This window comes from Salmo salar, chromosome 20, assembly GCF_965601325.2.
Source record: "Salmo salar chromosome 20, fSalSal1, whole genome shotgun sequence".
Lineage (NCBI taxonomy): Eukaryota > Metazoa > Chordata > Actinopteri > Salmoniformes > Salmonidae > Salmo > Salmo salar.
In genome coordinates this window covers 54,149,106-54,163,738 of record NC_138310.1, presented here as the reverse complement: position 1 = coordinate 54,163,738, position 14,633 = coordinate 54,149,106, and the positions used below count along the sequence as shown (strand labels likewise).

General features: G+C 41.7%; 1 protein-coding gene across 3 annotated transcripts in view; it reads right to left on the bottom strand.

The window, feature by feature from the left end:
- Positions 1-589: 589 nt before the first annotated feature.
- The window catches only part of LOC106580806 (limbic system-associated membrane protein), a 461,182-nt gene continuing 447,138 nt past the window's right edge, over positions 590-14,633 (bottom strand). For all 3 annotated transcript variants that reach the window (XM_014162257.2, XM_014162256.3, XM_082966521.1), the window contains 4 exons: positions 13,298-13,429; positions 12,998-13,118; positions 3,877-4,025; positions 590-3,512 (listed from right to left, as the gene is read on the bottom strand). In XM_014162257.2, the coding sequence (XP_014017732.1) occupies positions 3,415-3,512; positions 3,877-4,025; positions 12,998-13,118; positions 13,298-13,429 (500 nt within the window). In that variant the 3' untranslated portion in view covers positions 590-3,414. The remainder of the gene's footprint in view (positions 3,513-3,876; positions 4,026-12,997; positions 13,119-13,297; positions 13,430-14,633) is intronic.

The window sequence follows — 14,633 nt, the reverse complement described above, 5'->3', positions numbered from 1 at the left end:
TGCAATGTAAAAAAAATACCATGTACTGGTAAATATACAAACAATGTCATTCTAATTCAATTCCAAAACTTGAAGATAATTCAACATAAATTCTCCACTTCATGAGTGAATTCTAGAATTGAATTGGATTTTCAAATTCAAATGGAATTGACCCCAACCTAGCACTAGATTTTAAAAGCCACCGTAATTACCCCCACCCCTTCCTGAGTCATCTGATGCCAGAGCATGTCTTTTCCTTGAGTCTTTATCTCAACTGGGCCTACTAGTTTAAAGGTTAGATAAAAACGCTACAAGGCTCACAGCAAATGAATTGACTCCATCCATTTCAGGAGTTCATCGGTGTCCATAACAATGGCCCTTTCCTTCTATAAAGCCTATCATTTCAGTCAGACAATGCAAATGACTGTACCTACTGGCAAGAGTTCTCCTTCTAGGGATCACACTGTTCAGATAGCTTTGTCAGTGTCCATTTCCAATGTCCAGAGTTAACTGTCTAGAAAGTGTCATAGAAACCCCTCTCCTTTTCCAAAACAGATTATAGTTTGTCAAGCACTCCAGAAATATACAGTATAGGACACAAATCTCCCAATGAGAATTAACAATACGTATATTATTTTATTTGCATGTTACATGGTGATAAACACAAATGTACCAGGAAGATACTGTGTTTCAAGCGTTCTCCAAAAAGATTACTCATTGACATCTCAATCCACATTCAAATACAGAACACTGAATTCAAACAACTTTATTTTGCGTCAAAACATTTTCTTGTATACCTTTACATACCATTTTTAGAAATCAATCGCAATAACGTTACTATTAATCAAAGCAAATAGAAAACAGGGACATTGCTGTGTAATGATTGTATAATTGTCTAGGAATTCCATTCTTGTGACAAAGGGAAGTACAAATGTGACATTCCTCTGTGTCCTACAGTGGAGTATTATCAACAAAGTGAACTTAGGGATAGCCAACTTAAATATATTCTAAAAACATTTTATATACAAGTGAGATAAATCATAAGATGGTGGGTTACACATGTAACCATAGCTTGGTGGGATGGATAAACATGTGGCCAATGTAAATGACTGGTAATTCATGCCGCATGTATCTCTTTCAATGGCTTAAAACAAGCCAAAGTAACTCAACGGTGTGTGCAGACACACAAGCCAATTTTATACAGCGATGAGATGCAATGTTTGTTATTAGAAAGAATCTAGGTAGACATATCAGTCCCCTTCAGTTCCCCAGGTATCAGTCATAAGGGATCAGGGGCTGTGTTCATAGGCAGGGTACAGCGCAGTCAGGTGAGACCCCTCCTCTTGGGAAAGACTTCAGCTAAACATCTGATGGCTCACTGGCTGAGGAGACTGTCAATCACTGCAAGACCACCCACTGCTATCCCCCAGTGCTTTAGCTTTGACAGGTAGACATATACAGTACTGTACTATAGTCCACATGCCTTCCCATTCAGACATGTAAAAACACTTCCCATTAAATTATAATACATACCCCTTTATTGGAGTGTTAATAAACTATCGTCCAGAGGCAGGATGTACAGTAGGCCTAGCGTTCATTGTTTTATGGGTAATTGAAAATACAGAGATGACACACAGATAGATTCTCAGTATAGCACTAAGGCTAACATACAGCGAGTCTGTTTTTTAACAAAGAACTCAGACTGCTTAGATGAACAACTACCTTACAGTCATGGTTCCAAAGCAGTATGAATACAGTGGAGGTTTTTAATGATGATGAGATTTCAGAGAGCATTACTTACATTACAGGTTGGTTTTGTGAACACACTTGACTTGACAGATAGCGGTACAATGTCATCATGAGACCCATCTGTTTCGTTGGCCTCAGTTGTTCATCAATTCATTTTGGCATTCAGCTCATAGTCACTCTCCATGAGCTTTCATTTTAGAAACCAAATACATCTATGTACCCAACTCAAAGAAAAACTAAAACAATGTTGTAATTGGAAAGGTACAATAAATGCACAAACTTGACCTTATTAAACCCTTTTAAAAACATTGTTCTCTAGTGGTTTTACTTGCATGGTGCAAAGCGCTGCTGCCATGGAATACTACAAGTTAATTATCAACAAATGACTGACTTATTTAGAAATATGGACATATTAAATGTGTCTTCATATATAAGGACATTGGATTCAAGTATATACACCATTAATGGAAATGATTGAAAATAAATCTATAAATTATGAATTTCCATATGTCATTATGAAAACACATACTTGTAAAACAGAAAAGAAAAGCACATCAATCATGTCATACATTTCTATCCAAATTCCAGCAGTATAACTGTGGTAGCTCAAAATGTATTGGAGAAAGTTGACAACATAAAAGCTAATATGGCAGGCCATTTCTGAAGCTAAATACAGTTTGCCATAGAGAAACTGAACAGCATATAATTGGTTTGTAATCATACAAGCAACATATACTGTAACAATAATTACTATTTTTCTTGTTGCAGTGGTGAAACAAGTTATTTTTATCATAGAGACACTTAAAAAAAAAAAAGTATATACAGTAACGCATCAATATTACGCATGTTTTGTTTGATGAAGGTCATGAAAGTAGGTCTTCCTTTTCGACATAAAGATGATTGCACATTTCAAGCGTTTCTATCAAGGTTTGCACTGATGCAAACCATGCTAGCCCACAGTTATTGTGCATCTCCTTTGAGGCATCCAAATATCAGGCAACTTGCCATGTATCTAATGTGGCTGAGGCTATTTCCTCCCGTTTATGATCCCTTTACTATTGAAATGAAGTATACCAAATATAACATTGCATGTTCTACTGTTTTTCTGTAATGTTGACTGGAGTATGTTGGCTTTGACACTTTTTATAAACACTTTCAAATCTAGCGTTTTGTATTTTTTAAATGTCGATTTTTGGACATATATTGGCGTATTATTGTTTGATGATGCACTGGTTACAATGACCTTTTAGTCTAACAATACAGTAAAATTCCATTAGGAAAGTAACAGTAACTTGAATGTCTCAGTGCTTCTCATAGATATCCATGATTGTTGTACTTGACCTGAAATCCCTGCCATTTGGGAGTTTAGACTTACGTATTCCTGGGGACAAAATACAATGAACCACACCCAATCCCCCCCCAACTGAAACGAGTAATGACAGCGGAAAAGCAAGACTTCAGCATCTTCAAATGGTAATAACGGTTTCTTAAAAAAAAAAAAAACACTGTTTGTTCCATTTTCTCCATTTCATATGTTTTTGTTACTAAAACTTATTAATAAGCCCATTCTATCTTCTTATTATCTAGTTTGGTGCGTCGAAGCACATCAGGATTTTTGTTACGTTATGCAAACAGTCTCAATGTAATAACCGGGTAGGTAATAACAATGGTACGTTGGTGGTGTTATTAACACTTGAAGAGAAGGCAGGTGATGGAGGCCAGGAGGAGCCACAGTGACTGGGATAGGCAGGTGGCGCCGTTGAGGTCTCGACCCGTCCCAGGTCCTGGAGAGAGAGGGAGAAGGAGAGAGAAAGATTCAGAGGAAGAGAAGTTAAAGACTAACATATTCATTTTGTTGATGTTTCATTCAATATGTGTCACTTCTATGTGATGTAATAATGTGTAAATGTATACATTGTCATGCCTGTCTGAGTCCGTCTGAGTATCGGTACTGCTGCTATGACTCTACAGGAATTAATTTGTGTGCAGTGAGTGACATCTGGTGGTCAGACCATGTAATACAGCCTTTTCTAGTCCCACATCTAAATGGAATGGGCCTAGAATTTGTAACATTGTCTAATGTGTCTAATTTCAGAGACATTTAATTAAGAGATTTGGGGGATTGCATATTATTCCAAAGTCATTTACTATAGAGGAAGAGACTAGCATTTTGGATCCCGAGTTTGTTGGTTGCAACACATGTGTAGTTTCCATAGTCCTCCTCTGTTACATTGGAGATCATCAGGACAGTTGTGGTCCCTACAATCTGGATGCTGATTCCCTGGGCGTTGGATAGCCTGGACAAGACGGCACATCACGTTAGGCATTATAACACAATATGCATAAGACTCGGGACATCTGATTAGTCTGCCACTTTTGTCTTTAGAATACATTGTCAGCTCGTTTCAAAAGAAAAGTGAATGTGAAAATCAATATTCATACAGTTCCTCTCATACATTTACATACAAATAATGAATTATGATAACATTGGTTTGCCTTATCATAGAGTCTATTGACACTGAGTACACACAACATGACAGAGACTGACCAGGTGAATCCAGGTGAAAGCTATGATCCCTTATTGATGTCACTTGTTAAATCCACTTCAATCAGTGTAGATGAAGGGGAGAAGACAGGTTTAAGAAGGTGAATGGGCAAGACATAAGATGTAAGTGCCTTTGAACTGGATTTGGTAGTAGGTGCTAGGCGCAACGGTTTGTGTCCAGAACTGCAACGCTGCTTGGTTTTTCACGCTCAAGTTTCCCGTGTGTAAACAAGAATGGTCCACCACCCAAAGGACTTCCAGCCAACTTGACACAACTGTGGGAAGCATTGGATTCAACATGGGCCAGCATCCCTGTGGAACGCTTTTAACACCTTGTAGAGATCATGCCCCGACGAATTGAGGCTGTTCTGAGGGTAAAAGGGCAACTCAATATTAGGAAGGTGTTCCTGATGTTTGGTATACTCAGTGTATAATACATTATAGAGACACACTTAAGGTAACGTATGAAGGGCTTCAAACTAATCCAACCTCTAATGTGCTAGGATAGCCGAGACTGACTTAAGGGGGCAGTGGGTTTGGTTTTGTGCTGACACACGGTAGTATAAAACATTTGCATAAAAAGGAAAGCGAGACAGCATAATCTGGTGGTGGGGAAGCAGAAAGTTGAAAAAGTGCTGACATCCTCCTAGCGGGACACATTGGGTGGAGTATGGAGGGACTATAAAACTTTAGTGGGACACATTGGGTGGAGTATGGAGGGACTATAAAACTTTAGTGGGACACATTGGGTGGAGTATGGAGGGACTATAAAACTTTAGTGGGACACATTGGGTGGAGTATGGAAGGACTACAAAACTTTAGTGGGACACATTGGGTGGAGTATGGAGGGACTATAAAACTTTAGTGGGACACATTGGGTGGAGTATGGAGGGACTACAAAACTTTAGTGGGACACATTGGGTGGAGTATGGAGGGACTATAAAACTTTAGTGGGACACATTGGGTGGAGTATGGAGGGACTATAAAACTTTAGTGGGACACATTGGGTGGAGTATGGAGGGACTATAAAACTTTAGTGGGACACATTGGGTGGAGTATGGAGGGACTATAAAACTTTAGTGGGACACATTGGGTGGAGTATGGAGGGACTATAAAACTTTAGTGGGACACATTGGGTGGAGTATGGAGGGACTATAAAACTTTAGTGGGACACATTGGGTGGAGTATGGAGGGACTATAAAACTTTAGTGGGACACATTGGGTGGAGTATGGAGGGACTATAAAACTTTAGTGGGACACATTGGGTGGAGTATGGAGGGACTATAAAACTTTAGTGGGACACATTGGGTGGAGTATGGAGGGACTACAAAACTTTAGTGGGACACATTGGGTGGAGTATGGAGGGACTATAAAACTTTAGTGGGACACATTGGGTGGAGTATGGAGGGACTATAAAACTTTAGTGGGACACATTGGGTGGAGTATGGAGGGGACTATAAAACTTTAGTGGGACACATTGGGTGGAGTATGGAGGGACTATAAAACTTTAGTGGGACACATTGGGTGGAGTATGGAGGGACTATAAAACTTTAGTGGGACACATTGGGTGGAGTATGGAGGGACTATAAAACTTTAGTGGGACACATTGGGTGGAGTATGGAGGGACTATAAAACTTTAGTGGGACACATTGGGTGGAGTATGGAGGGACTACAAAACTTTAGTGGGACACATTGGGTGGAGTATGGAGGGACTACAAAACTTTAGTGGGACACATTGGGTGGAGTATGGAGGGACTATAAAACTTTAGTGGGACACATTGGGTGGAGTATGGAGGGACTATAAAACTTTAGTGGGACACATTGGGTGGAGTATGGAGGGACTATAAAACTTTAGTGGGACACATTGGGTGGAGTATGGAGGGACTATAAAACTTTAGTGGGACACATTGGGTGGAGTATGGAGGGACTATAAAACTTTAGTGGGACACATTGGGTGGAGTATGGAGGGACTATAAAACTTTAGTGGGACACATTGGGTGGAGTATGGAGGGACTATAAAACTTTAGTGGGACACATTGGGTGGAGTATGGAGGGACTATAAAACTTTAGTGGGACACATTGGGTGGAGTATGGAGGGACTATAAAACTTTAGTGGGACACATTGGGTGGAGTATGGAGGGACTATAAAACTTTAGTGGGACACATTGGGTGGAGTATGGAGGGACTATAAAACTTTAGTGGGACACATTGGGTGGAGTATGGAGGGACTACAAAACTTTAGTGGGACACATTGGGTGGAGTATGGAGGGACTATAAAACTTTAGTGGGACACATTGGGTGGAGTATGGAGGGACTACAAAACTTCAGTGGGATCGTTGACACCACCAGTGATGATAAGGCCAATGAAGACACGTGGCTCATGTCATGGAAAATGGCATTAGACCAAAATATCAAACCTGGGCCAGTTGACTCCCTAGACACTAAAGGCACTATGGGATTTCAGAACACATGCATGCTGTTAGATGATTGGGTGTGGTTCTAGCAGCATGGTGTGGTTCCCTAAGACAGAAAGTTAGTTGAGGCGAAAACGAAAGGAGGGAGGGTAGGTGGTTGTTTGGGGTGGATAGGTGGGCATATAATGCAAACGTCTAGCAATCCAAAGGTTGCGTGTTCGAAGCTCATCACGGACAACTTCAGCAACTTTGCAATTACTTACTACTTTTTAGCTACTTTGCAACTACATAGCATGTTAACTAACCCTAACCTAACTCCTAACTTTAAACCCTAAGCCTAACACCTAGCTTAGCTAACGTTAGCCACCTAGCCAACATTAGCGACAACAAATTGGAATTCGTAACATATCATACTAAATGGAGGAAGACAGATTTACATGTACAAGGTTGAGCAATAGGGAATACAACATTTCCTGGTCTGGTCATAAGCAATTGTGTGAAGTCTGAAGCATCCAGTGAATGGATCCAAATAATACCTAGTTCATTGCACCATCATCTTCCACTGGCAGATGGCAGCAGATGGCAGCACAGTCTTTTAAATTACATATTAACTTCAAGAAGTCACAGCCATTCTTTAACAGAAGGACAGATTTGATTTCGGTATTGAAATGGGGCAAAGGGTACAGAGAGGGTGACTGGTTTGAACGGGAATGTGTCAAACAATCAGGCAGACACATCTCGTTCCTCGCCTCTCCAGTTTGCATGTGGGTGCATCTAAAGTAGGCTATTACAGGAAACGGTGAGTGACAGAAGTAGGATGTCTACAGGCTGTTGATATAGGAAATCAACAAGACATGTCGAGCTTTGTAGGTGGCAGGGAAAATGAAAAATGTTCTCAAGTGGTTGTGACAGCAACTCATGTCGATGGGGAGAAACAAAAACGCTGTCAGGCTCTGAGCAGCACAGGAGCCTGAACGAGAACCAACCTACTGTAACTAGCCTGGTTAAACCCGACTGAACTCTACGCTCACCATCGTTTCAGTTCACAATGAGTGAGTGCAGTGTTCAGTCAGTGTTAACCAGGCTATACTGTACTACCCCCCCTCTTCCCCTAAGACTTTCACGCAGCATAGTTCAGGGCAGATGCCAAGACGCGGGATGTAATCAGAAACTAGAGACTAACAGAGGACCGGGAGGTTCCAGATCAAAGGACCAAGCAGCAGCAACAGTAATGAGCCTCAGAATCCCCAGTAGAAGATTAGGAGGAGCGGGTCAGTCTTGGGAAATGCTAATTGCTACACTATCAATAAGTAGTACAGGATTCCTATACATCAGATGCCACTGGGAGATGGTGTGGAGATTTCAGTGGTAAAGTAGTTCAAATGTAACAGCAGTCGTGGGCAGTCATGACAAGGTCAGTGCTGGTAAGGTTAAAGGAAATTACAGGAAACAAGTTGGGGAACAAGCCTCTTGCAATGAGGAAGTAAATATGCTTGATAAGGTACATTAAGTTCATGGTTAAAGACAAGACATAAAATCAGCTGGGCGAGCATGATTTGACATGACGGTATTGTATTACACTAAGCAAGTTGTTGAAGGAGACAAAGTAATAACACTGTACATCATGCAGAGGTAAGGAAGGGAACTTTAAGGGATATCAGAGTTTCAATTCAAAGTGTGGCAGATGTTTTCTGACCTCAAAGGTAGTCTAATGTCAACACGAGTCCACATCCCATGCCATTGGCTGTGTAGATCCAGCTATATTACTCAACCCTAAATGAAAAGATCAGCACAGCAAATCTGGAAATTATATGGTGCTTATCTTTTCCATTCATTTTGGGTTGTGGCATATCGCTGGATGCGCAAAAAACAGATGCCATGAGATGTGGATTTATCTCAAGAAATAACCAAGCCAGGAGTTCAGGGGAACAAAACAACTACAGTAAGATTGTAACCCACAAGGTTCCATGGTTCCTTGAGATGTGTAGGTTGTTGGCATTGTAATAATCGAATGTCAGCCAGACAGCCACTCACAAAGTAGACAACCGTTCGCTGTCCATGGCGCTGAAATTGCAACATGTCTATGCGGCTGCATGCCTATCGAATCGATGGCAGGCTTTCTATGGTGCCAGGGCATGGCTTTGCTTTAGCTAATAGATACATGTTTATTGGTAGCCCTATTTGGTCGCCATTTTCTCAGGTTAAGCCTATCATTTCACGAAGCTATACACGGTGTCGCAATGCTACCATTTTTAGACTGCTGGCTGGTGGTAATAATGTAATTACTTGTTCAGTAATTAAAGTTGGAAATTCCAACAAAGCAGAATGTCAAATACATTTCCGATACAACAGAACACCAACTGATTTTTTTTGAATAACAACACCAACTGATTTTCTTTTTGAATATACAGCTGTCCTGGACAGGCTACCTGAACCTGCCTGAACTAAGCTGTCATCGCGCTCTCTTCCAGCTTGTATAAAAAGTTGTTGTGCGTAAAACCAGTCTATTAATGCCAAATAATGCATTAAGTCCCCCCTCAAAACAATTGTTTCATTATGCAGTCAACTATCTATAGCTGCGAGTTAGGTGCGATCTAGGTGCTATTTATAAACCTTTAATAAAAATGACACATCAAATAGCCTAACAATGGGGGAAAACATTGTCGGTTTGAGGATAATTTCAGCCACTATTTATTGTTGAACTCAGAGGGGTTTGTCTGGCAAATAGACTAAACAAATGGGCTGAAAATTAAATTAGGCCTAAATCAAATGAAATCCAACTTGAGAGACTTGCGTGTTTTCACCATGGCCTGTTGGTCCAGGTTATGGCCCAACTGTGTTCTATACTGAGTATTGCCACCCCAGATAGGGTATAATGCACAATGTCTCAGGAAAGACTAAGTTCTCAAAACATTAAGAACACCTTCCTAATATTGAGTTGCACCCCTTTACTCCCTCAGTACAGCATCAATTTGTTGGGGCATTGACTCTACAAGATGTCGAAAGCGTTCCACAGGGATGCTGGCCCATGTTGACTCAAATCAAATCAAATTGTATTAGTCACACACACATGGTTAGCATGTGTGCGAAATGCTTGTGCTTCTAGTTCCGACTATGCAGTAAAATCTAACAAGTAATCTAACAAATTCACAACAACTACCTTATATGGCAAGATGCAGTAGATGGTGTAGAATACAGTATATACATATGAGATGAGTAATGTAGGATATGTAAACATTATTAAAGTGGCATTATTTAAAGTGACTAATGATACCTTTATTAAGTCTGTTTATTTAAGTGGCCAGAGATTTGAGTCAGTATGTTGGCAGCAGCCTCTCTGTGTTAGTGATGGCTGTTTAACAGTCTGATGGCCTTGAGATAGAAGCTGTTTTTCAGTCTCTCGGTCCCAGCTTTGATGCACCTGTACTGACCTCGCCTTCTGGATGATAGTGGGGTGAACAGGCAGTGGCTTGGGTGGTTGTTGTCCTTGGTGATCTTTTTGACCTTCCTGTGACATCGGGTGCTGTAGGTGTCCTGGAGGGCAGGTACTTTGCCCCCGGTGATGCGTTGTGCAGACCGCACTACCCTCTGGAGAGCCTTGCGGTTGAGGGCGGTGCAATTGCCGTACCAGTCGGTGATACATCCCAACAGGATGCTCTCGATTGTGCATCTGGAAAAGTTTGTGAGTGTTTTAGATGACGAGCCAAATTTCTTCAGCCTCCTGAGGTTGAAGAGGCACTATTGCGCCTTCTTCACCACGCTGTCTGTGTGGGTGGACCATTTCAGTTTGTGTGTGATGTGTACGCCGAGGAACTTAAAACTTTCCACCTTCTCCATTACTGTCCCGTCGATGTGGATGGGGCGGTGCTCCCTCTGCTGTTTCCTGACGTCCACGATCATCTCCTTTGTTTTGTTGACGTTGAGGGATGAGAGGTTATGTACCACTGTAGTGTCATCTGCAATCCCGCTGATTGCGTAGGAAGCGTTCTTGGCCATGCAGCCATGGGTGCAAAGGGAGTACAGGAAAGGGCTGAGAACGCACCCTTGTGGGGCCCCAGTGTTGAGGATCAGCGGGGTGGAGATGTTGTTTCCTACCTTCACCACCTGGGGGCGGCCCGTCAGAAAGTCCAGGACCCTGTTGCACAGGGCGGGGTTGAGACTCCAATGCTTCCCACAGTTGTGTCAAGTTGGCTGGATGTCCTTTGGGTGGTGTACCTTTCTTGATACACATGGGAAACTGTTGAGCATGAAAAGCCCAGCAGCATTGCAGTTCTGGGCACGAACCGATGAGCATGGCACCTACTACCACACCCCTTTCAAAGGCACTTAAATCTTTTGTCTTGAACATTCACCCACATGCACAATCCATGTATCAATTGTCTCAAGGCTTAAAAATCATTCTTTAATCTGTCTCCCCTTCATCTACACTGATTGAAGTAGATTTAACAAGTGATATCAATAAGGTGTCATAGCTTCCACCTGGTCAGTCTAGGTCAATGAAAGCGCAGGTGTCCATTGCACTGCACACAATTTAGTCTTGAGTGATGAATGCCAATATACATATACCAGAGATAAGGTACTGTTGATATTGCAACCACACAACTCAAACGACAGTTCATCAGTATGAACTACATTTTTTTTTGTTCAAAGCCCTCAAGAACTGTTGTCTGCTAAATATGGTAACCTGTTTGCATCTACCAATGTTTTAGCTGTCCAGTATCCAGACAACCTGCCCCCAGAGCTTTCTATATAGTTCCTCTCTTTCCGTAAGGTGTTGAGGTCAGGAATTAAGGCGAATGAGAGGCTGAATTTAAGATGTTGCTGAACTGATGCATTTGAAGCACAACTCCCGACTTCTGCCCAGTTTCCCTGATGTTGCTACGGCAATCAAGCTATTTTTAACCATCCCTGTAACTGTCGCTTCTACGGAGAGATTGTTTTCTAAACTAAAAATCATAAAGAACTACCTAAGGCTCTCGGTCTGATATGCACTTAGAACACCTGAGTAAGCTCCACATTGCACTGGCACTGTCGTAGCCTTCACCACGGCCTTTGTTTGCCGATATACTCCTAATACTTTCAATCAGTTTAATTTGTTCGTTTTCAAGACCTGGGCACTTTTTCAGTCACATTCCTGAAGCCCAAGAAACAAAACACTTAGTCTCCTAGTACATATGAAAATTAAAAAAGTTTATGAATGAATGGCAATTTGGAGGGTTACGGCCAAAATGATTTATTACATTTTTAAAAAATGACATTGATAACAGGTGCAAGGCCCCCCAGAACTCGTGCCCCCCTCCCCCCCCATCTTCGTGGGTGCCCGATAAACCAGTGCAGTAAATGTATGTTTTGCATTTGTAAAAAAAAAAAAGTCAGTTAAGAGCAAATTCTTATTTTCAATGAGGGCCTAGGAACAGTGTAACCCACTGCGTTGTTCAGGGGAAGAAGGACAGATTTTTACCTTGTCAGCTCGGGGATTCAATCTTGCAACCTCTCGGTTACTAGTCCAATGCTCTAACCACTTGGCTACCTGCTGCCCCAATAGTTGAGTGTTAAAGGTTTCCAAAACCGTATCGCAATCAAGGATCAATTTCCAGATAGAGCGTTTCACACTAGACCAAATCAACTCTGACCCGTTGTTATAAGATAATGGTACTGAACAATTGAAATATCTGAACAATCATCAATTCTATACCAATTCTATATCATCAATTCTAGACGACTTTTGCTCCTCAGTTTACAATTTTTTTTTATCACAATCATCGACTTGACATAGAGCTTACAAAGACTGTTTAGTGTGTGTTATTTTATTTTCATGAATATTACCATAAACACTTTCACTTTTCTGCTTTGCATAGCCACTGAATATGTTACAGTGAAGCAATCTCAGAGGTTATTACATGACTAGTGCTAAGAGAAAGGAACATGGTTGTCATTGCTTAGTTGGAATATGATCACATACAAATGGCCACCTACAGCTCTCCTCTATAAAAGTGTCCTCTCTGTCGCAGGTGTGAAAATGGTTCCCTAGACAACTTTTACATTTTCATATGATAGGCAGAGGAGTCTGGTGGGAGGAGCTATAGGAGGACGGGTTCATTGTAATGACTGGAGTGGAATCAATGGAACGGAGTCAAACGTAGTTTCCATATGTTTGATACCATTCCATTCAAGCCATAACAATGTGCCCATCCTCCTATAGCTCATCCCACCAGCCTCCTTTGATGATAGAGCAGGTTCTTCTTCCATTATGACGAAAGGATATGTACTAAATGGGAAATCTGGGACTCAACAACATCACAATGCTTACCTCTTGTCATCTCTGTACCACTCAAACTCTGGTTTGGGCACTGCGACCGTCTCACACCGAAGAACCCCCACACGGCCCACCTGGGTTTCAGAGCTCTTGGCATTCTTGATGGCGGGAGGATCTGAGGATCCAATCACAATAGTTCATCTTGGTTATATTTGTTTCCTCTCTGCATAAAACCAATCATCAATTCATGAAAGACATATCATGGATCTCAATGTAGTAAAAACAACTGGGCGTTATAAAACACATAAGGCCAGGAGAAACAGGAGTCGCCCCCCCCAAAAAAAATTGACCTACAGTTGACGACAACATTGACATATTTGACGTCCGGTGTGGCCACGTCATTGCTGGCTTTGCATTCGTAGCGGCCCGCCTGGTTCCTCATGATCCCAGATATATCCAGGTACTCCTCCCCTTCTAGAGAATCGGCTGTGGGGAGACACAGAGACAGAGAGACAGAGACAGAGACAGAGACAGATAGAGAGATAGAGAGAGAGAGAGAGAGAGAGAGAGAGAGAGAGAGAGAGAGAGAGAGAGAGAGAGAGAGTGAATGGAGGACAACGGGAAAACAGAATAGCTTCCAGGAAAAGCAGAACACTGCTCAATGCAGCTCTGCTACTTCCAATGAGCCTGAGTAATGTCGGACCAAATGTTTGGATCAAATGGAGCATCAAATAGACGAACCTGAAACAGCAGTTCCCTTAATTAGTCACGTGTGTCTCCTGAGTTTCTCTCACTTAGCCTATCTACTGAGAATGTGGACATATTTCTCAGTCAGATCTAGGTATGATCAGGATGAGGAGAATGCCAAGCATGTGGATAAGACGCTGACTCTGCAGTGCTGTCTTGGGTTGATTAGATACCGGTACAATTGCTACATACAGTGCCATGGGATAGCATTGACGAAGCTACCATGGGTTAACATTGACTAAAGCTGTTCACAAATGTACTGTATCAACATTTCTCTTGGCATTGCTAAATGGATATTGATTGATAGGAACAATAGCCTGCAGTGAATGCATGAAAACTCCTGAGACATATTTAACCTTATAACCAACATGTTTTTCCCAACCCCCTCAAATGTGTAGACAGAGACAGTGTCTGGAAAAAAAAAAACACACACAAAAACAGCTAAACCTCCAAATGCCACCGAACCCGACTAAATAAAACAATGGGCACGCCTCAACTGAGCTGACACTCAGGGAGCAAGGTCTTCTACCCTGTGAAATTAAGTAACAACCCTGGAAGTTGGATATGTAAGGCTGTTGCAAAACAATTTCTTTGCTTTGTGAACACTGATGGGTTCTGACTTCTAAACTTAAAAAATATGAAATATTCTTATTCATGTCACTGAGGGAGAGAGGGGAATGCAGAACATTTACATTCTGCCAGAACATGTTATTGTTAGACATCAGGTATCCTATGGAGAGGAGAAGGGCCACAGTCCTGGACAGCCGTCAGTTGGGGAGGAGTGAGGAATTTGGGCCGAGGTCAGGTCAGATGACATGAGAAAGAACAGGCATCACTAAAGTCCTGTCTAGCAACAGAGATGTATTGGCTGTCCAGATGTGAAAGGAGGAGACTCAGCATAGGACGAAGGTTTACCAGTGCTGGTGTAAAAATGTCTTTGTCT